The 21,359-nt window shown below is 47.4% G+C and overlaps 10 protein-coding genes across 10 annotated transcripts; 6 read left to right on the forward strand and 4 right to left on the reverse strand.

The window, feature by feature from the left end:
• Nucleotides 1–148: 148 nt before the first annotated feature.
• sld2 lies at nucleotides 149–1,892 on the forward strand (the record flags this gene model as incomplete). The annotated part of the gene is made up of 2 exons (XM_057073617.1): nucleotides 149–299; nucleotides 403–1,892. 2 exons carry the CDS (start codon nucleotides 149–151, stop codon nucleotides 1,890–1,892), a joined length of 1,641 nt encoding a protein of 546 aa, XP_056937258.1.
• A 234-nt stretch (nucleotides 1,893–2,126) lies between these two features.
• N7462_001892 (RING finger domain protein) lies at nucleotides 2,127–3,332 on the reverse strand (the record flags this gene model as incomplete). Its single annotated transcript, XM_057073618.1, has 2 exons — nucleotides 2,127–3,067; nucleotides 3,125–3,332. 2 exons carry the CDS (start codon nucleotides 3,330–3,332, stop codon nucleotides 2,127–2,129), a joined length of 1,149 nt encoding a protein of 382 aa, XP_056937259.1.
• A 295-nt stretch (nucleotides 3,333–3,627) lies between these two features.
• N7462_001893 (rRNA 2'-O-methyltransferase fibrillarin-like protein) lies at nucleotides 3,628–5,628 on the forward strand (the record flags this gene model as incomplete). Its single annotated transcript, XM_057073619.1, has 5 exons — nucleotides 3,628–3,784; nucleotides 3,866–3,913; nucleotides 3,974–4,155; nucleotides 4,215–4,483; nucleotides 4,539–5,628. The coding sequence occupies 5 exons, from the start codon at nucleotides 3,628–3,630 to the stop codon at nucleotides 5,626–5,628; spliced, it is 1,746 nt and encodes a 581-aa protein (XP_056937260.1).
• A 565-nt stretch (nucleotides 5,629–6,193) lies between these two features.
• N7462_001894 (MFS transporter) lies at nucleotides 6,194–8,065 on the reverse strand (the record flags this gene model as incomplete). The annotated part of the gene is made up of 4 exons (XM_057073620.1): nucleotides 6,194–6,886; nucleotides 6,939–7,406; nucleotides 7,507–7,674; nucleotides 7,730–8,065. 4 exons carry the CDS (start codon nucleotides 8,063–8,065, stop codon nucleotides 6,194–6,196), a joined length of 1,665 nt encoding a protein of 554 aa, XP_056937261.1.
• Nucleotides 8,066–8,945: 880 nt separating this feature from the next.
• N7462_001895 (putative C6 transcription factor) lies at nucleotides 8,946–11,030 on the forward strand (the record flags this gene model as incomplete). The annotated part of the gene is made up of 1 exon (XM_057073621.1): nucleotides 8,946–11,030. One exon carries the CDS (start codon nucleotides 8,946–8,948, stop codon nucleotides 11,028–11,030), a length of 2,085 nt encoding a protein of 694 aa, XP_056937262.1.
• A 265-nt stretch (nucleotides 11,031–11,295) lies between these two features.
• Nucleotides 11,296–12,558, forward strand: N7462_001896 (uncharacterized protein; the record flags this gene model as incomplete). The annotated part of the gene is made up of 1 exon (XM_057073622.1): nucleotides 11,296–12,558. One exon carries the CDS (start codon nucleotides 11,296–11,298, stop codon nucleotides 12,556–12,558), a length of 1,263 nt encoding a protein of 420 aa, XP_056937263.1.
• A 358-nt stretch (nucleotides 12,559–12,916) lies between these two features.
• N7462_001897 (GMC family oxidoreductase) lies at nucleotides 12,917–14,806 on the reverse strand (the record flags this gene model as incomplete). The annotated part of the gene is made up of 3 exons (XM_057073623.1): nucleotides 12,917–12,997; nucleotides 13,051–13,214; nucleotides 13,270–14,806. The coding sequence occupies 3 exons, from the start codon at nucleotides 14,804–14,806 to the stop codon at nucleotides 12,917–12,919; spliced, it is 1,782 nt and encodes a 593-aa protein (XP_056937264.1).
• Nucleotides 14,807–15,717: 911 nt separating this feature from the next.
• N7462_001898 (uncharacterized protein) lies at nucleotides 15,718–17,519 on the forward strand (the record flags this gene model as incomplete). The annotated part of the gene is made up of 7 exons (XM_057073624.1): nucleotides 15,718–15,748; nucleotides 15,799–15,928; nucleotides 15,978–16,212; nucleotides 16,263–16,355; nucleotides 16,424–16,843; nucleotides 16,897–16,950; nucleotides 17,154–17,519. 7 exons carry the CDS (start codon nucleotides 15,718–15,720, stop codon nucleotides 17,517–17,519), a joined length of 1,329 nt encoding a protein of 442 aa, XP_056937265.1.
• Nucleotides 17,520–18,085: 566 nt separating this feature from the next.
• Nucleotides 18,086–18,697, forward strand: N7462_001899 (ethanolamine utilization protein; the record flags this gene model as incomplete). Its single annotated transcript, XM_057073625.1, has 3 exons — nucleotides 18,086–18,334; nucleotides 18,423–18,497; nucleotides 18,593–18,697. Coding segments are annotated over 3 exons (429 nt in total), but the record flags the coding sequence as incomplete, so codon positions are not given.
• A 1,087-nt stretch (nucleotides 18,698–19,784) lies between these two features.
• Nucleotides 19,785–20,787, reverse strand: N7462_001900 (Fig1 domain-containing protein; the record flags this gene model as incomplete). Its single annotated transcript, XM_057073626.1, has 4 exons — nucleotides 19,785–20,166; nucleotides 20,222–20,549; nucleotides 20,625–20,693; nucleotides 20,757–20,787. 4 exons carry the CDS (start codon nucleotides 20,785–20,787, stop codon nucleotides 19,785–19,787), a joined length of 810 nt encoding a protein of 269 aa, XP_056937267.1.
• Between the last annotated feature and the right edge of the window lie 572 nt (nucleotides 20,788–21,359).

Consider the following 21,359-nt stretch of genomic DNA (forward strand, 5'->3'; position numbering starts at 1 on the left):
GTCGAGCTCCGGCGGGCCAAGCGGCCTGAAGGCGTTGCGGGGCCGAAGTGCAGGTCCAAACGCGCGACGTCACCGCATTCATCGGGTTCGCGTTCGCGTCGCTTCTTCCTCCCCTTCCGTGCGCCGCGCTGCTTTGCGATATGCAACAATGACAGACAACGTCCTCAATTCAAGTGCTGGAGCTGCCTCTCAGGCTGCAACAATTCGCGCGGAATTGAAAACCTGGGAGAAAGAGTTTGCGTCGACCCACAGCGGCCAAAAAGCCGGTCGCGAAGACATCAAACAAAACCCTGAGATAGGTAGGCCGACTCTCGGCAAAGACCCTGCCGATAAATCAAATACATGGACATGCCCTCTTGGGAATAACTTGTCACTGACTGTCGCTTTTTTCCGTCCCTTCAGCTGCCAAGTACAAAGAGTATGGTCGGCTAAAAGCTCTTGAATCCTCCCTCAAGCGACGCGAAAATCGAGGTCCAGCGCCCGACGATACTCACTCCAAGAAACGAAAATATGACTCTTCTACTGTTTCAGAGCAGCCCCAACCCGACGTGACTCCACGAAAAGCGTCCAGGGGTCCCTTTGCGACACCATCCAACCGCCGTACTCGAGATCCCCATCCCTCAGATATCGACCCATATGGCTCGCCTTCTACGTTTCGAAAGTTGTTCAGTCCCAGCACCCATCGGCAAGATGTACCTCTTCAGTCACCTCTGAAGACTGCGATCGGACCCACGCCTCAGCGCGATGGGAAGGCTCTCGGGCTCTTTGATATCTTGTCCGAGTCGGGTGGCAGTCGCACGACCCCTTCAGCAAGGAAGCAGAAAAATGTGCCGGCACCAGAATTCCAAACCCCATCTAAACCCAAGAGATTCGATCCCATCGTGGAGGCCCCAGAGGAAGAGGAAGAGGAGAATGCGAGACTCTCGCGAACACCAGCATCTTCCACCAAGCAGTTCTACCTAGCTAACCTGTTCGCGACCCCCACAACCATGCGGTACGCGGCCATGGTAGAAGCGGATGATCAAAAGGCAACAACCCAGAACGCATCTCAAATAGCATACCCTGCAGGATCACCAGAGCCCAATCCATCAGAGACACCTTCCTTCCTGCGCCGCTCAAACTCGGGACGATATCCTGCACCAAGTGCAACCAACGAGAGCTCCGGGCTTAGCCCCATTGCTTCTCGAAAGCCTATTCAATTCGCTGGGAGAGGTCTCTCCCATTTGGTGCAAGGACTTCGTTTCATGGAAGAGGAACGTGAGGATGACGAGTGGGATATTCTTCAGGAGATTGAGGCCGAACAAGAAGCAGCTATGTTCCAAGCCCCCGAGACCCAGTCAGCAGCCCAGGATTCTCAACCCTATAAAAAGAAGGGCCAGAAGCGAACTACACGCAGGATGAATATGCGGCCAGTCATATCTCGGCCGAAGCCTCAGCCGGATCTCAATGCCGTCCCCGATGAAAGTGATTCAGAAAGTGATGATAAGCCGGCGACTGTTCCAGAAACACAGCTTCCCACTGGCTCAGAGATAATAGACGAATCGGAGACCAAGGAGAATGGCGCTACTTATGGTAGTGCTCCTTTGCACAGCATCGCGGACCCAGAGCTAGGATCAGATGGTGAGACTGATATTGACTCAGATGGCGATCCAGAGTATGGTGAGAAATCCAAGCCTTTACCACGGGCCAAGAGCTTCTCAGAACGAATCAAGGAAGCTGTGTCGATAGTCCGGCTGAAGCCCAAGGAAGTTTCAGTCAAAGCTCCTCAGTCTGCCCCAGAAGAACAGAAGAAACCTGGGCGGAAAATCAGTGCCCAAGCTCATGCCAACTATCGCAGCCTGAAGATCAACAACAGAGGCTCTCGTGGCCGTGGTCGCTTCCGTCGAAGATAGAAGATTGTCTTCTGAAAGAAATGTTTACGAAGAAACGACTGCATCCATCATTTGCATATATAGATTTTTAGTTAATCCATTCCATTCATTCCAATTTTCATAAAGCCGTTTCCTTATTGAAGTCATCTCCGCTCGTAAAAGCAAAACCATGGATCAACTTTTTGCGTGGGCATAATATCATCAACTCGTTTATTTCTAATGTACAGAATAATTTGTAAACCTTCAAGCAGTTTCTCAGTCAGGGATGTATCGATCTAACATATGAAGGCTTCTGTCGGTCCAAGGTCGTGGATTTGACCGCCGGGGTTGAAACCGCCTTCGATGCTGCGAAAGGGGCCTAGGCTCACCAGGCCTAGACACTCGGTCAAAAAGACTTCTGCTATGACCCCGAACCGGAGATGCACTCCTGCGCCGGCGCCGGCGCCGGGTAGGACTTGCAGATGAGCGACGATCACCTCGAGCATTGTCCTCGCCATTTCCGACGGGATATCGTTGCGTCGGGCTTGGATATTGAACATTGCGATCCCAGTCTTCCAAAGACATGTAGGGGCTTCTCAACCATGCGAGAAGCTCATGGAGAAATAACCGTGCGTTTTCACGACCGACAAAATCCCGCAAGAGCTCCTCCGCTTGCCCGGCGCTGCCCTTGATATCCACTGTACGCAGGATTGCAATGACATATTCTAGCAGAAACTCCGCATTGTTCGCCCTGCGCTCTTCCAATCTGCGATGGCCAGGACGGGAAACCCTGTCATGCTCGCGCTCCGCCTCTGCCTCGGTCTCGGGATTCAGGAAGCTGAAGACCTGAAGCTCTCGGCGGATCCATTTCCGAGCACGCGAGACAAGTTCTTCATCTAGATTAAAATTCTCTGGTGCAACTTCGCTATATCGAGAAAGACGATTTGATCCAACACGCAGGGAGTATAGTTGGTTTCGGTAAACATTGCGCCGCACAGCGAGGGGGTTGTTGGAAGGTGGCGGGCGCTGCGGTGAATGAGCTCGTCGACGTCGACGATGTGTGCCTGTAAGTCCTATAAACTGATTGTTGTAGATACTATGACCTTGTCCAGAGCCTGGAGAAGCTTTCTCAGTTTGCACAGGTGGAGGGATGTGGTATGTTTTCGGTCCTTGCGGGCTCTGTAGATCATATTGAACAGCAGTAAGTTGAGTCTTGCCTTGTTTGCCGTTAGCTGGAACAGTTCAATTCACACAACATTCAGGTGCATACTGACATAAAGGGCAGGTAGCTTGTTGCTCCACCCAGCTCAAAAGACATAAATAATCGAAGTTAGTGTGCTTGCATGGCACTGCGATGCTTGGCTCAGTGACGGTATCTAGACAAATGACGCAGGGGTCTGTTCCGGCCACGTCTTCATCTGCTACTTCCTTGAGGGTCCTCTGCAGAACTTGCTGTTCAAGATCAGCAATTTTGTCTGCCATCTGGCACTCGCTATGAATGACGGAAGTGGAACGACGGAAGTAACTCCGGCGGGCTTCTGCTTATTGTCAAGTCACGTTGGCGCAAGCGGGACCGCCCGCGGCAAAAAACCGCAAAGCTCTCAAGTTATCCAGGATCACAGTCGCACCTGGCACAGCATAGGATCTGATTCCGATTGCTGATATCCTGAGCTGCAAAATTTGAGCGCTTTTTCGGGATGAACTAACTTGAACAGGCATTTGGCCCCCTATCTCGCTCCGCAGTTGACTTGAGAAAAACAACCGCTCGACCACATCGATGCGCTCGGCCAAAGCAGTCATCTCAGAGAAACTCGCTCGACGAAGTCCTACGGCGTTCAAGATGTCGCCTGGAACAATGATCGCAAATAACAGATCGCCACTGCACACCCTCACGTCGCTCAAACGATGGTCAATCGCGAATAAAGACCTACCAGGTTGGGGGATACATGTTCCACTCGTTGACTCGTGTCGCGAGATCCCAGCGATAGTTGGCTAATCACTACATTCTATTTCAGCTATTTCTCAGATCCGTACAATCCATGTATACGACTTTGACAACACATGTGAGACTTGACATTTTGCCCTCTTACCCAGAGTTCCACCAACACATTTGCCTATAACAGTGTTCTTGAGCCCATTACCGAACCCGCAATTATGGAATGGTTCAACGATTGGATTTCTACAGGCGTGGGAGACGTTCGCAAATGGTGGTTGGTGGCATGATCCCAATATTCTTTCAGCTACTGGCAAAGGCATGGAAATCGAAGAGCCTCGCGGATGGGATGGATGGTGGAACGAACAGATTGTACGCACAGGTCTCGGATCACTTGACAGAGACTTGTTGAAAGCTGACCAGAATTCAAGTTTCGCCTTGTAAAACTCAGCATGGAACAAAAGGATGCGCTCACTGTTCTTCTGACCGGCAGAGGAGAAGCCAACTTCGCAGATCTCATCAAGCGCATGGCGGCCAGTAAAGGCCTGGAATTTGACCTTATTGGACTGAAGCCAGAAGTAGGCCCTGCAGGTCAGCGGTTTTCATCAACAATGACTTTCAAGCAACAATTCCTCGAAGAACTTGTTTATACTTATGATGAGGCTGAGGAGATCCGAGTCTATGAGGACCGCGTAAAACAGTTCGCGCTAACCAACTCTATTTTTTTCGGTCCATGATGCTAACTTTTCATATAGCGTAAAAGCATTCCGAGATTTCTTCGAAGTCATGAACCGGAGCCTCCAGGACGGCCAGGCCCCTGTCTCTCGGAAGCCGCTCAATGCTGAAGTGATCCAAGTAACAGAAGGATGCACCTATCTTGATCCTGTAACCGAGACTGCCGAGGTGCAGCGCATGATCAACTCGCATAATCTGGCCAACCGCAATCCATCATTGAACAAGACCAAGTCTCCTTACGCAAGACTGCGTATCAAGAGGACCGTATTCTACACAGGATATTTGATTTCACAAAAAGACTCTCATCGCATAGTCCAAGATCTTCTGAGTCAGATTCTTCCCCATGGTCTTACTGAATCGAATGACCTGAAATACATGGCTAATAGCATCCTTATTACGCCTCGCCCGGCTTCTCGCCCTATTTTAGACAAAGTCGGCGGCATGGGCAAGAAACTAAACTGGCAGATTACTGGAACTGGTGTTTTCGAAAACAGAATCTGGGCTGCTCGAGTTGCTCCGGTTCCACCGTCGGCGAAATTCCACACTGAGAATCCCTTGCCACTGATCGTTCTGGCTTGTCGTAAAGGTTCACGTCCTGCAGATGCAGGCAAAATTCAAAATTGGCAGCCTGTTTCGTCCGAAATGGCCCTTTCATTTCAGACCGTGGTGGGAGAGAAGGTTGTCCTGAGAGTAGAAGAGGACAATCCCAATGAGGGTGAATGGGAGAGCCAATTCATGAACAAGAGCCATAAGAGACGCCACCAGCAAGAAAAAGATGAAGACATTTTGTATCCCCAATCAGGACAAGGCAGCGGCTATGAGGCACAAGGTTCCGTCCAAGCTCATGGCTATCATCCTTATCAGCGCCCAGGTAATGACATCCGACATCAAAATGAAGACGGCCCTCGTCGAAACACTCAACGTGGTCGTGGTCGCGGCAATGCTCGTGGACGGGGTGGTTCCGCCCGTGGAGGTCGTGGCCGTGGTCGTGGGGGTCGCGAGACTGGATCAAACCCATATTACAAGTCTCTCGATGACCAGACAAGTGGGTCATATGATGGGCCTAGCAATGGCGGTGGCGGGCCCGGGGGGTTTACGATGGACTACTGAGATCTGGTCACCTGTAGCCATTTCTGTTATCCTTGCACGCCGTCTTTTCGCATCTTTACCCTTTCGAGCTTGGTGGATTCCTCTCTTGTCTCTTTTTCTCATTATTTGTTGCATCACGCAAGGCGCATCTAGGTTAACGAGGTTGGCGCGTGCCGAGGCATGCCTCATTGCAGTATCATGGATATTCTTATAACGTTATGAACATCACATAGAAAGCTCTTATCGATATTAAATATAGTGTATGACCTAGTTGGCACCAACAATTATACGTAGGAAACCTGGAAAGATATCACCTGTGCAACAAACAGAAAGTCTATCAATTTAGCCATCGTCGAAGGCCTAGGAAAAACACAATGTGAGTATAGAGTGAGAACCTACTGGCAAATTGAATATTCTTCTGGTATCGATTTAAATAGGAGTGGGGGAATTTCGCATCGTTTGCTTGTGTAGAAAGGAGGAAGGAGGAAGAATTTGAGCACCAGAATTATTCTCATGAAGTCATCGATTCTCTAATTGTAGACACTTCCACTCTCCTACTGCATATTATGACCCGTGTCAGCCAGTACTAGATATCATGTCTCGCATATTTACTCGCCAACCGAATCCTCCGACCTCGCCACACAAGAATGAAAGGAAATGGAACAAAAAGAATGGTTAAGCAGCCAAGAAGAGTGCATGCCCATCCAACCCCAAGATTGTGAAACATAGCTGAAGCAAAGAGAGGAAAGCCTGCACCAAACGAGGATCTCAGGAAGTCGTTCCCAGCCAATACCGAAGCCGCATATCGCGGATAAGCATGGGCTAGGTAACAGAAAATACAATTGAAGATCAGACAGCCACCCACAGCAAAAAGCATCGAGGCAATTATCGGTACGATCCAGTGAACACTTTCGAAGTTCCCGGTCCAGCCAAACCAGAATAACGAGATGGGGAGGGCGAAGGCACCTACACAGGCAGGGGGCATTTGCATCTCGGGGGCAACATTCCCATCTTCATCGAAATACTGCGACTGCCAGCGGTACTTCCAGTAAAAGTAACCCGGGATCGTGATACAACAGGTTGAAACAAGGATGCCCAGAAAAGCAAGACCGCTCTCGCCGGAGTTGAATCCATGTGTTTCTTCGAAAACGATGGGAAATGCCTCGAACCAAATGTAAAGGATACCGTATATGAGAGCAATATAGAGATTAAGCAGAAGCACAATTGGCTCCAGGAAGCAAAGCTGGAATGGTCTGACGAGAGATTCGAAAAGAACATCCTAGTAAGTAATCAGTCAATAAGTCCATTTTTGGCACCATTTTGAAACATACCATCGGCTTGACTTCTTTGATCTCGATTTCAGACTCAGACATATACTGCGAATTTCCCGTGATGCGGCGTACCCGACGTGCTCGCCGAGCAAGAATATTTGGCGCAAAGGTCTCGGGTAAGAACAAAAACAAAAGAACGAAAGTAAACGCCGAGACCCAGAGAAGCTGCCAAATAGTCCACGTCCACCCTTTGGCGGACGCTGCGAACCCTCCAAGCATTGGACCCAACACGGGGGCGGAGATAGCAAACATACCCCAGACTGCGATCATATAGTCGCGAATCCGAGGACTCCATATATCACCCATCGAGGCAGCACCGGTCGCTAATGCAGGAGATCCCACAAATCCGGTGATAAAACGGAATGCCAGAAGCATACCGAAATTTTTGGCGTAGATCACGCCGAATTGAAAGAAAACAAATACGAATAACGTCAAGACGTATGTTGGGCTTCGACCAATCATAGGAATCTCGGAAAGAGGAGACCATATCATTGGACCTAGATAAAGTCAGAATAACTTAGCTCCGTGAACCGTCTGGGTTCAACTAACCAAGTCCATAGCCCAGCACGAACAGGGTTAAGCCAAGGGTGGCAGCAACGCTGCTAACGCCGAATTGATCTGTAACGCCCGGGATTCCAGGCGTATATATTGCAGAACCAACGTAAATGGCAAAAGTGAGCAACCAAATCTGAGTACTGACAAGAAACTTTTTCTTGGTACTCCAGTTCTGGGGGTTCTGTATATCACCATTAGCATGCGTATTTTAAGTCCATGTTGCTAGTCGAACTAACTTCTGGATCATCGGGCCCCCGCCAACTGATGACGAGTGGCTGTGTAGCCTGGGAATTACTCGTAGGTCTATCATGAAGGGTAGATGCACAGGACATGCGCCGCGAGCGCGTCGAAGTTACCTGAGACATAACGGTATATAGACCGTATGCCTCTAAATTCTCCTGGTTCTCATTTTCAGTGACGGGGGTAGGCGCTTCTTCGTCTTTCGTCTCGGTCTCTGGCTTGAGGTATTCAGGCCAAATTGAGCCATCCTGCTCTTCCGGATATTGCATCCATCTATACCGACTGGAGAGACGAACCAGCTTTCCAAAAGCGGTGTCCCGAAAAGTCTCCATTGTCGCTATATTTGAATGGTTCGAGCAATTGAGAATGCTTGATGAAAAGCGCAGTTAAAATCTTCCAGGCATCATCCGTGGGAGGAGTTACATTATTATATGTGCCAATGATCTAATGCTTGTCTGAGAATAAACTCTGGAGCTACACGGGTCTACAAAGCCAAAGTTTCTTTCCGTAAAGCCGTAACTCCGAGGATCCGTGGCAACTCGACCTGATTATAGAATCACGGTCATAACATTTTTTACTTAATATTAGTGAAAATATTTATCAAATTTGAATTTATCAGGTATCAGAAATAAATCCAGGGTCTCAGGAGTTCCTCAAGGACCATTCAATATCTATTCGTCCCGATGATGTCATGACTCGGCTCTCGGAATCCCCTCCTATGACCAAGGAGATCTCTTCTGAATACCCACCTCATATTACATTGGCTGAGCAGAGAAATTTGATTCTTTGAGTGACAGGAATGTAATTTAGTCTTTTGAAGCATTTGATGTTTGTAGCAGTGATTTGACAATACCTTGATTCCCATTATGAGAGCATATAGCCAGAACGGGAATCAAAAATAATTGTCTCATATTCGCGGAGGACAGTGATCACTGATAGTAATATATTGGAGATGATAAATATCGAATATTCCTTCTACCCTCGTTATAGGCTCTTCATTTGAGATACTGTATTCTGGTGACTTTACGATCGTTGTCTCAATCTTGATCCAGCGCACTGGTGGTTTTGATTGGCCAACTGCAGCGCTCAGTCCCGCTGCCCATGGCGCTTACCTTACACAGAACACTCCCCTTAGAGTCGTTGATTGCCACGCGACGTGACCAAAATTTGGTTCCTACCTCTGTATGTGTTTTGATTCACTGCAGATAATAAATGGCCACAACTGGGTCTCAAGAACCTCAGAGTCTGATCGCCATTGCACCAGCACCTAATGATGGGGCGAACCGTTCCATCGTTCAGGGACCCTTAGCACCCCAAACCTGCCAGGCTTGTGCACGACGCAAAGTGAAATGTGACAAAGCCTTGCCAGTGTGTTCCAGCTGCCGCAAGACTAGGATTGAGTGTACCTATCATATACCACCAACTCGTCGGAAGAGAAAGCCAGATAGCGATGTTTTAGAAAAGCTAGCGCGGTATGAACGCATTCTGCGAGAACACGACTTGCTGGACCACATTTCGTCTTCCAATAATTCTGGCTTAGGTTTGAATGATCCAATATTTCTCCATTGGAACAATGATGGCATATCTGAATCCAAGTCCAATCCGGCTGATCGAAGCAAGTCAAACTACATAAGCAGCAACATCTGGCGTAATCTTGGTGGTGATGTGATGCAGTGCATTTCTGACAGTGAAGGACATGGCAATGAACAGCTGCTGGATAATACAGGAAGAATCTCACAGGACCCTTTGACCGGCGCATTTTTGGATTCTGAACAAAGTCGCTTCGAATATCATCCCGATTACGCAACTGCCATGCTTCTCTGGAAAGCATACATTGAGAATGTTGAGCCTATTTGCAAAATCGTGCATATGCCAACCACAGAAAAGATCATCGAGACGGCTTCAAGAAAACAAGAATTTGCAACAAAATCTGAGCAGTGTCTTGCATTTGCCGTGTACCATTTTGCAGTTGTTTCCATGACTGGAGCAGATTGCTTCGAAAAGTTTGGCCAGAGACGCGAGCTTTTAGTGCAGCAATATAATGCCGCGACGCGCCAGGCTCTTGTCAACGCCTCATTTCTAAGAACAACAGATCTATCGATACTGCAAGCACTTGTGTTATTTCTTCTCGCTTGTCGAGATTCATACGACTCCAACACGTTCTGGATCTTAACAGGTGTTGCAGTTCGCATTGCACAACGTATGGGACTTCATCGAGATGGCGAAGAATTAGGATTAGCGCCATTTGATATTCAAATGAGACGACGACTCTTCTATCAACTACTTCCCCTCGATGGAACTGCCAGTCAAATGGCAGGAGCTGGCATAAAAGTGGCCCCGGAGGTTTGGAATACAAAAATGCCTCTCAACATAAATGACAATCAGATTTGGCCCAACATGTCCGAACTGCCATTAGAGCACAGTCGCGCCACGGAAATGATTTTCTATCTATCCCGCTTGTCTACGGGGCAGCTGATAGCCAAGTCGAGAGGGATAATTGGAGGGAGGAGTGTCCAGAACGCCGATACACAAGAAGCAGAACTATATATCGATCGAGCAGAGCGAAAGCTAGAGGAGAAATACATTCGGTACTGTGATGTTGCTGACCCACTCCACTTTCTTACCGTTGTGCTGTGCCGGTCTGGAATAGCCACCATGCGTCTTCGAGTGGGACTTTCCAGGATCAAGAATCAGACGGCTACGGATTTCGAGAGGAAAACGACCTTTGAACTAGCATTGAAGATTGTAGACAATGATTCATCGGTCTATGCTCATTCGGAGCTTGTCAGGAAGTATCGGTGGTACGTGAGGCCGTTCTTCGTGTGGGGTATGTGGGATTCGTTGACTTTGCTTCTCATGACTCTATGGAAAAGGGGCGATCTCCTCTCGCATGAAGAAACTGTCATGACATGGACAAAGCTGGAGCGAGTATTCAAGAATCACAAAGAACTTATCGAAAATGAGCGAGCGCTATATGTGGCATTTGGCAAGGCGGCACTGCGGGCTTGGGATGCTAACGCACTCAGCAACGAGCTGCCTGAGCCTGCATTCATTGTACATCTACGCCCACAAAGAAAAGGCATAAAAGGTGGAAAGCAAGACCAAAGTGGTGATGAAAGAGGGAACGATGCTCAAACTACGACAGCGATGACGATGGACTCCCTGTTAGAGAGTGACGCGAGCCAGCTCTTTGACGCAGGATCCCAGGATATGACTCTTGTTGCAGGAGATAGTTTCGATCTAGAAGGCTCGGATTGGGCATTCTGGGACCAGTTGATTCAAAATAACCAAATTTGAGATATCTCGGAAACAAATCCATCATTTTGAAACCGCCTCGCATGTACAAGAATCGACTTGCTGTGCACTGTTCTGTATCGGAGTCATGATTGGCTAAAGGCTCGGGTGACAAACGGCCGAAGGTGTCGGGTTTGAGGGCCCGAGCCTCCAACTGGTTGAATATTCAACGAAACTATAAAGTCAGAATGCGGCACATTCTTGAACGCCATTAGAAGGTACAACCCTCCTTCACCTCGGTTTTTCTTTCTCAAATTTATTGTCGAAAATGCCGCATCTAAGGGTGCTTATTGTGGGAGCATCCATTGCTGGCCCGACGGCGGCTTACTGGCTATCCAAAGCCGGTGCTGAGATCACCATAATCGAACGTTTCCTGGAACTTCGCACGAATGGACAAAACGTTGATATACGTACAGTTGGTGTGACAGTCATGAGAAAAATGGCTGGGATGGAAAAAGCTGTCAGAGCCAAGGCTGTCCCTATGGATGGAATCAGCTTTGTGGATACCCATGGTCGATCCTATGGGATCATCAAGCCAACCGGAGACCCAGATCAACAATCGCTTGTATCGGAATATGAGATCTTTCGTGGTGACCTGTCACAGATACTTTTCAATTTGACCAGAGACGACAAAAACATCAAGTACGTTTTTGGTGAGCAAGTGGCTTCAATGAGACAAATGTCAGATCGTGGACCCATTGCTGTGGAATTTGCCAATGGGTACCCATGTTCTGAATTTGACTTGGTTGTTGCGTGCGATGGGGCAACCTCACGAACTCGGGCAATGGGTCTAGAATGCGGTGCTCAGGACCACGTCGTACCGTTAAACTCGTGGGCAGCATTCTTTTCCATCCAGAAAGACTTACTCAAACAATACAATATTGGAGAAGCCTACAGTGCGCCTGGTGGTAGATTTATAGCCATTGGATCCGATCCATCGGGCATCAGTCGCGTTGTTCTCATGGGCATTCACAAACGCAGCGAACAGGATTCCACCCATATGTTTCGCGAGGCCCTGAAGCAGGGTGAATCTGCGCTGAAAGGTTTTATAAAAAAACATTTTCAAGGTGGTGGCTGGAAATGTGACGAAGTCCTAGAAGACATCATGGATTCCCAAGACTTTTACGCGAACGAAATGGTGCAAATTCGAGTGCCTTCTCTTTATAATGGGCGCTTTGTTTTGGTAGGTGATTCAGGCTATGCTCCGGGTCCAACTGGTACTGGAACCAGCCTCGCGATGGCTGGTGCCTACTTATTGGCTGGCGAGATTCACAAGCACAGGTGTGACGTCGAAGCTGGCCTGAAAGGTTATCAGGAGCGCATGCAGCCTATCGTCGATGATTTACAAAGGATTCCACCTCTTGTGCCAACCGTTCTTGCGCCACAGACAACCGCTGGAATATGGCTTCGAAATATGATATTCACATTCATTTGCTGGAGTGGGATTATGGAATTTTCCCAGAGATTCTTTGCGGGATCATTTGCAAGAAATGAGGTCAATAGGCTCCCAGACTACGATTGGACAGAGTAGAGGATCCGGACAGGTTTTCTGCCTTGAATTTTCTGGTTATTTCGTGATCTTTGAGATAATGGGAGTAATCTGAATCCTTTATATATCCATTTTGCATCTCAATCTCTACCCCCTTTTATCACTGCTATATTTTAATGATGGCTGAGTTTGGCTATTTGAAGTTGTGCACCGTTTCGGGGTCTCGCTGAAAGAAACAAACTTTGATTTAGTGATTAATGGACAGCATTTTGATATTAAAGGCAGAAGCAGGATGGATTTCATTTCAAATACAAGCATGGAAGAAGCAATATTCACTATCCAGCCTTATAGTAAGGCGCTCGAAAGGCCTAGGTTGAGCCAGGCAGAAAACTGCAATTACTCACAGTCTACTGGAAACAAAGTAAGGAATACTCTTGGCCTCAAAGATGTCCTTGTGCGCGGCTTTAATGATGTCGGCTCCCTAGGTCAAATATTAGAATTATTATCAATTTCAGACCGAAGTAGGGCACTCACCTTCTCGCCAATCATATAAACCGAGTTTTGAATGCGGCAGTCCGGAATGACGGGGATGACGGACGCATCCACAACTCTGAGATTGCGAACTCCATGCACCCGAAGCTTCGAGTCAACGACACCGTGGTGGACGCTCTTGGAGAGACGTGCAGTCCCGCAGGGATCTGTCATATATTATCAGTACAAATTTGAAAAGTCACAAGAAACCAAGAATCATACGGAATCCAGTTTGGCTCCGGTCCAAAACAGCCCTCTTCATCTCCTCATCGGAATGGAGTGGCATCTTCCAAGGGTATTCCTGGACAATAATGTCCTTGAATCCAGCCCCAGTGGTAAGAACATCATAAGTCCAGCGAACACCCTCGCGCATTGCCAGAATGTCAAGGTCATTGCCAAAGAAATTCAGGTTGATGTTAGGCTGCACCAGGGGGTTACGACTGTTCAGCTTGACCTCTCCTTCGGACAGAGGGCGAAGAAGATCGACAATAACTGTCATATAACTGCCCTTTTCAGGCACTGGATAGTGCCATTGGAAAGCAGTGCTGAACATACCAACGAAGTCAAGCTCAAAGTGAGGCTGCCCAGCAGGACCAAATGGGTCCAGTCCGCCGTTCGCTGCCTTGGCTTCGCGATATGCTGGGTACTTCTCAAGACGCTGGTCAATACGAGGGAACCCGACAAGCTCCAAGAGTCCCGAGCTAATTGGGCCTGTCTTATCCCGCTGGTAAGCTGAAACAGCAGCATCCTTAAGTGGACCTGATCTCAGGATGTGATCATCTAGGCCATAGCCATCTTTGATTTGAAGGACAAACGGCACGATGGGGTGGTCGAGAAGATGTTGTCCGACGTGAGGTGAGTCGACCACAATATCAATGCCATGTTGTTTCAATTCAGCAGCGGGCCCAACTCCGCTCAACATCAACAGCTTAGGAGTCTCAAAAACACCCTGGGACAGAATGACTTCGCGGCTAGCAAAGACTGAGATTTCGGTGCCAGATTCTCCACTAACAACAGTGACACCGGAGCAGATACGGGTGTCTGGGTCGATAATAAGACGCTTAGACTGGACTCCATAGAGGATCGTCACATTTGGTTTATCTTTCAGATATAAGAAGCTGCCTTGACGCTGGCCTTGATAGATGGTATCAACGCAGTGGGTAAGACCTCTCATCTCTCCTGAATAGATATCTTCGGTCAATTCCTCGCCCTTGGAGACCCAGGCTTCAGTTAGAGCATCGCGGAAGGGCTTCATTTCCGGAACCAAGTCGGCATGTGCAATTTGTACTGGGCCTCCACTTCCGATCTTGCTCAGTTCGGCGGGATATAGCTTCTCATCATCATGGTAGGTGGCACATTTGCGTAGATACTCTACACAACGGTCCCAGTTCCATTCATGACCACCAAACTCCTCCCAGTCGTCGAACGTGGGCTTGGAACCGGGGATCCAAGTGAAGTAATTGGCACATGAGCTTCCACCCAAAGCTTTGCCGCGAGTATTTGGCTTTTCGATTCTTTCATAATCGTCGCGCTTGATCATAGTCGTCTTGTAAGCCCAATCATATTTGCTTCCGCGAAGCTCGAAAGCCTTTGCAGGAGTAGTGATTTCTTCGATCTGGTCTGGGTTGGGAATGCCGGCCTCAACCACCAGAATACGGACGTCTGGATTTTCAGCAAGGCGGCCGGCGACAGCATTACCGGCAGTACCACCTCCAACAACAATGAAGTCGTACTCGGAGCCGTTTGATACAGTTGCCATGGTTTTGAGATTGGCGCCTCGAAAGGACAAGAAGGAATTGCAATAGGTTCTATGTTTAGATAGAATGATTGAGGATCTTGATGGATTAAAGGATACATAAACGAACTAAACGTCCAAGTTTATATATGCTCAGACTCAATGAAAAACCAGCATCTGGGCCGAGTTCCGGACGCCTCATCTGAAATGTACTGGGCGTCATCGTGGAGCTGACAGGTTGTTCAAAAAAATCGCGCTTGAAATGGTAGTACTACCTCATAAGGCTGGCCATACGGCTTGTGGCGTTTGTTGGGGGGGACTCAGTAAGCTCAGTATGGATAATAATAGGTTTCGGGGGCATGATATCACGTCCAGTAGTTTGCAACAAGCTTCTTCATGTTGATCGAGGCTTGGCCGTGGGCTCCGAACTATTGCCGAGAGGCTTGCCGAGTTAACTCCGCCAGATTTGACGAGTGCCCCCTCATGAGGGGAAGCATCTCCGCACTCCAAACCTACCTTGGCAGCCTGCAACGCTTGCATATGTTTTCCAATTTTTCACGATGATATCGGAAGCCAGACTGCTGGAATTTCGACTAATTCCGTGATAGCCGATTCATGCACGTAATGTAGAACCCGAATTTTAGAAACATACGATCGGAGAAGACTCGGCAATCAACGGGCCTTCAGTAGCCTCAAGGCAAATGTCTTATCATTTCAAAGGGAGTCCAATAGTATCACCGCCCTTTGTTGATAGGATTTCTTAGGCAAAAATTGACGGAGTTATTTCGGATCGCTGGATAGAGATAAACTGCTCATGGAAAGGAGTGAGGCTATAAAAGATAGCAGATCGCAAACTATAGATATATAATACCAACACAAGCTATCCTGGATTGACTGTCGAGCATAATCTATCAATTATCTAGAGATATTTTAAGATGGATCAACGAGGATTTACCCTGGCGGAAGGTGAGCGACAACAAATTGACCGACGTCCTTGATACTGACCTTTACCAAAGGTCAGCCAATTTCTGACCCTTCCGTCAGTACCACTTTGCCCATGGCAGGTGGTGGTGGCTTTACAACATTAGGAGATACTCTTCTTCTTGAGACTTTGTCTCATTTTAACCGAGAGCGAATTCCAGAGAGGTTAGATATCTTCTAATCACGTCAATTCGGATTTGCTGACGTGTAGCAGAGTTGTTCATGCCAAAGCAGCAGGCGCCTGGGGCACTTTCGAAGTGACTAACAATGTCTCTTCTCTAACTGGGGCAAAATTTCTCAGTCAGATTGGCAAAAAGACTCAAGTTCTCTTTCGTCTTAGCACCACCGGAGGAGAAAAGGGTAGTGCCGATACAGTTCGAGATGTACGTGGATTCTCTGTCAAATTTTTCACCGAAGATGGAAACCATGATATTGTCGGAAATCATATTGTAAGTTTCAGAGATCACCAATTTGCTCCTATAAGACTGATATATAAAAGCCCGTTTTCTTCGTACGCGATCCCATGCGATTCCCTTCCTTGAATAGGAGCCACAAAAGACATCCCGCGACTAATCGACCGGATCCGACCATGGTGAGTACTGTTGAAAAAAAAAAAAAAAAAAAAAAAAAAAACAGATGAGCGATTCCTGACAGGTCTAGTTTTGGGACTTTCATGTCAACCAACCGGAAAGTGTACACGCTCTTATGCACCTCTTTGGGTCACGAGGTCTTCCTGATTCGATCCGACGAGTGACTGGGTTTGGTGTTCATACTTTTAAACTGGTGGCCCCGGACGGAACTTTCAGATACTGCAAATTCCACTTCCGCCCTGTTGAAAGTCCAACGTATTTGTCTAATCAACAGGGTACACGACTGGCTGGTGCCAATGCCGACTTTCACACTCAGGATTTATGGGAATCTATCTCCCGCGGTCATTTCCCAGTTTGGAAGATGTACATTCAGGTCATGAACCCCGAGCAGGCGGAGGAGTTTGGCCGCGCTCTTTTCGATATTACCAAGGTCTGGTCACACAAAAGCTTTCCATTGATAGAGGTGGGCAAAATGACTCTCAGCAAAAACGTAAGACTACATGTTGTATAAGATTTTTTGGGGGGATACTAAAGAAACCTCAGCCAGAAAACTACTTCGCGGAGATTGAGCAAGCTGCATTTTCCCCTTCAAACATGGTACCTGGGATTGCGATGACTCCTGACCCCAGTATTTATTCCCCACCTATACTTACTGGAATTTGAAAATATATTGACAAGAATCATGCAGTGCTCCAAGCTCGAATGTTTGCCTACCCAGATGCGCAGCGATACCGTCTTGGGGTGAACTATGCGCAGCTTCCCCCAATCGAGCAATCTGCCCTGTTTACGCCCCCTTTGAGAGAGATGGACTAGGTACTGTGACCAAGAATTATGGATCCGATCCAAACTATGTGCGAAGCTCCCTTAGCCGAGTCGTGCCAAACCACCCGGTCTCTTTCGTGCGCCACACTGAGCGCCTTCAGCGCGATGCTATCCTTGGTCCACATGAGATACCGGTGGATGAAGAGGATTTTCAACAGCCAAGAGATCTGTGGAGCAAGGTATTTGATGAGAACGAGAAATCTCGGTGGATTTCAAATGTTTCCGAATCGCTGGAAGGAGTTTCTGAAGAGTTGAGACAAGCCGTGATTGCCATGTTCAGCAAGGTCGAGCCTGAAATTGGAGAGAGGATCGCAAACCAATTTAGAGAGGTGTCTCGTCTGTAAGAAATAGCTGGATAGTCTTATTATGACATAGAGTTCATTTCCGTGCAAGCTAGCTTACTTGTTGTTTGATGATTATACAATCTTTTACGGCTTATTGATATAAGTACCATGTGTTGCACATTCTATTAATCTTGCATGAAATAGAAGTTTCTTTTTCCGACATGCCTCTAGCTTTTTTGAATGAGAAATATAGAAATTTCTCTTGCATGAGAATAATGTTATGCAATAAAGCACGCAATTGTTTATCGAGTTCAAGAAGCCACCTACAGTGGATACCGGGCCCCTCATCCGATATTTTCCCCACTCTCCGGGCTTGGAAACCGGGGTTTCTTCCCCTCAACAGGTTAAAGCACGCGGGAGCTTTGCTAGGTTCCGGGAAAGTGCCCGATTTGCAATCGGACAAGCTAGTTGTTCTATTTAATAGTATTTTTTCTCATGGTATTCGTTTTTTTTTTCATCTATCGATAAGCAAGCAAGAAAACTCCAAGAGTAAGTTCTTCGTTACAATCGCGGGCGAGATTGGACAAGAAAATAGATATTAGCAACCATTCCAGAGTCGCTAATAGTGTTCATTTTGCAAAGTGTCTAACAACCTTGTACCTCTTACCGTTATCAAAGGCGCTGGCCATGAGTTCGTCTCTCTGCCCCAGGGTGAGAACGCAATTACAGCCGATTTCCATTCGACTCACACCCAGACCGAATCCCCCGCAGACATCACCTCAGGATTCTATAAGATTGTGGCCGGTGCTCAAAGGCCTGCACACTATAGCTACGAGGAGTCAAAATATGTCCTGAGTGGTCAGATTGATGTTTTGGTATGTCATCGAACAGGTCACACGGGAAGGTCTATTTCGAAATGTGTTTTGAAAATACTAATAACCTGGCTTTCTTTTCACTATGCAGGACGAGGCCACTGGAGTGACCCACCATCTCGTTCCGGGAGATTTTGCCTTCTTCCACGTTGGATCTAAGGTCAAAGTTCGTTGCTTCCAAAAAACCCATGTTCTTGCACCGAGGTGCTATCGTCTTGAATGAGACGAGCAATTAGCTGACAAAAATTTGTTGTTATCTAGTTCTCTACCAAGTCCCAAGGCTTTGCTTTCTACGTTGTTACTCGGCCCATCCGATCTCCTCATGTCAACTTGGCAGGTCGAGAAGAGAGCAAGGCGAAGTTGTGAGAACCCAGCAATGACGGAAAATCCAAATGGTTATCAGGGTTGAAGTCATATAGGGAGTAGATGGACGATAGTCCGTATATGAGAATCAAAAGATCTATGAGCTCCTACACTCGCCACGGGTGCACATAGATACAGCTGCTCGATGATGTCATGCATTGAAAGAATAGACTACCTCATGACTGTATAGAGATTCAAGTGCTTCCATAGGATTCTTGGGTGACTAGCAAGCATGCCCAAGCAAGAGATAGAGGCCCTTGGTGAATTAGACTTTGAGAACATCTTATCATAAAATCATGCTCAGAGAGTTGGATACTCATGATGGCTTTTATGTTACGGCTAGAAATATTTGTTTGAAGAGGAAGACCCTGCCTATCTTCATGATATATGAGTTGATTTCTGAGTAGAGGTTTATGAATTTTTGAGTTTGCATTCTTGGAGCAATCACTATCTAGAGCAGCGCTTATTGACATCAGCAACTTATATGCATAACCACACAAAGCCAGTCAATAAAATCAGAAATTTTCCAGTTTGGAACTGAAGTCGAAGAAAAGAAAACATGTTTTATACATGGCCGAATGAAAAACGCCTAGAGCTCGAATAGCAAAGCGGTGACATAACCAAAAAAAACGCCGGCCAAAAGGCTTTACAAAGATAATCACTTGGAAGGTTTGATGATAATCTTTCCATGTCAGATCAGTATATCCTGACATATGAACAGAACAAGCTGACCAATCCCATGACCCAGATACACGGCGTTGCTTTTCAAGCCGGTGTAAGAGAGAAGGTGTTGTAGAAGATCCTGATCCTCGAAGTATGTTCATAGTTCCCAAAGTGTCCAAACCCGTCCGTATTCCGTAGGGATCAATTGTCCCAAGTCCCGTAGTCCGTTTCATCCAGTCCGTGTCACAAGCTGTGGTCGTTTGTGCTTGTGAATATTATTCATTTCCCATTTGTGTCGTGCAGGTAGAAAGATTGAGGTGTGTGGTATTCAAGGTTGGAAAAGATAAATGCAAAAGGTGAGAAGATTTCAATAATGAAAGCAAAATGGCGCATAAATGAATCAATCAACTGGTTCACTCAGGATGGTTTACTCGTCGTCGTCGGTCAACTTCTTGATGATTTTGATGCTGAGAATCATGACAAGAAGGCCGATTGTGACAATGACTAAAAGGACAAAGCCGAACCAACCAAGCACCATGGCGGAAGTGCCAACACCGCTCTTGACGACACCATTCCCGAAATCTTGGGCGATCGTACTGGCTGCAACTGATGCGGTGTGTTGCCATAATACTGAAACAAGGACGAACACGGAAGAGACAAAGATCAGAGCTAGAGCAACTTGGGACACAGGCCGGGAAGGAAACGGGCGGACTTCAATATCTGAACCAGACTCGTCAATTTCGTCGTGCCAGCCGGGGAAAGTGGCGAGTAGAATGAAGCAGAGAAAAGCGAAAATGACAGCAACAATGCTATAAGACTATTAGCTTTGCTGAATAATTAAGAATTCATAGGTAAGTGACTTACAGGAGATAGGGGAAGACTACTGCATCTTTGAAGGTTGAAGCAATCCAGATCAAGTTGAGAGGGTCTGCATCCACAGTGACAATCTCAGCTAGGGCGGTAGCATTTGCGTTGCAGATGAAAGAGCCACCATCAGGTTGCACACAGATACCGAAGTACCCAACTCGAACCTCTAGCTCGGCACTGCGGACAATATTCGACATTGCTGTTACGACGTCCGGATATACTTGTGAGCTATCGAGAACAGGCTCGTATCTTTCGTAGTACATGGAGATTAAGAAGATATCGGGAATCTGGGGAGATGATGAAGAACATCCAGCCAGCAATAGTGCTGTTGTGTGTTAGCATATGTTGGGTCAAAACAGCATGGCCAGCTTCGCTTGCAGGTCTTTGGGAGCAGACTTACATAGCAAGATTATTGATACGGCGATGATGATCATCAGCACATGATGGTAACCGATCATCGGAATGAAACCTATTAACCAAGTCAGCCAATTAACCCATATGAGTCAGCGGTTATTGTCAGGATGTCACATACGGCCCAGGCCACCTCCGATTGCAACCGCCATTGCGACTTGTTACGGCGCGGAAGCAACCACTCCTTTCTTTCGCTTGTTGATCGACTCACTTCTCGGATCTCCGAGAAGGAGTAATGGAGATCGAGGGTTATTCAAGCCTGTACAAGAACGCCGGTTTGCGGCGCTAACTTGATATTCAACAAAGAAGCAGGAGCCTGTGATCGGCCTGATAAGATCGTTGGTATGGAATGTGGAAGGGAAGAATGCGGGAGATAAGATGCGAGGACGAAGAGCGGATTGATTCTGAATGTCGTCAATGGTGTCGAAGGCAAGCCCGGACGCTGGCAAGTGTTGACAATTAACTGCCTCTTCAAAGTCGAATCGCACCTAGAGAAGAGTGGTGGTACAGGTCAGAGATCTTGAAGCCTTTCGCACAGCAAGTGTGAACAAGGTGTGTTGAAAGAGAGAAGTATGTAGAAGGAATGGAAGGGGGAAGGGAAAAGATCGTAGCTGGAATACACAGAAACCACGTTAGGCTCAAATCTGGCGAAATGAAGCTGCTGGAGGCTGGGGATGGAGACGATGTATGAGAATCTGGGAGGCTGGGCCAACCGCCATTGTTT

Source organism: Penicillium macrosclerotiorum (assembly GCF_028827735.1).
Source record: "Penicillium macrosclerotiorum strain IBT 26536 chromosome Unknown utg000002l_segment0_segment0, whole genome shotgun sequence".
NCBI classification, from domain to species: Eukaryota; Fungi; Ascomycota; class Eurotiomycetes; order Eurotiales; family Aspergillaceae; genus Penicillium; species Penicillium macrosclerotiorum.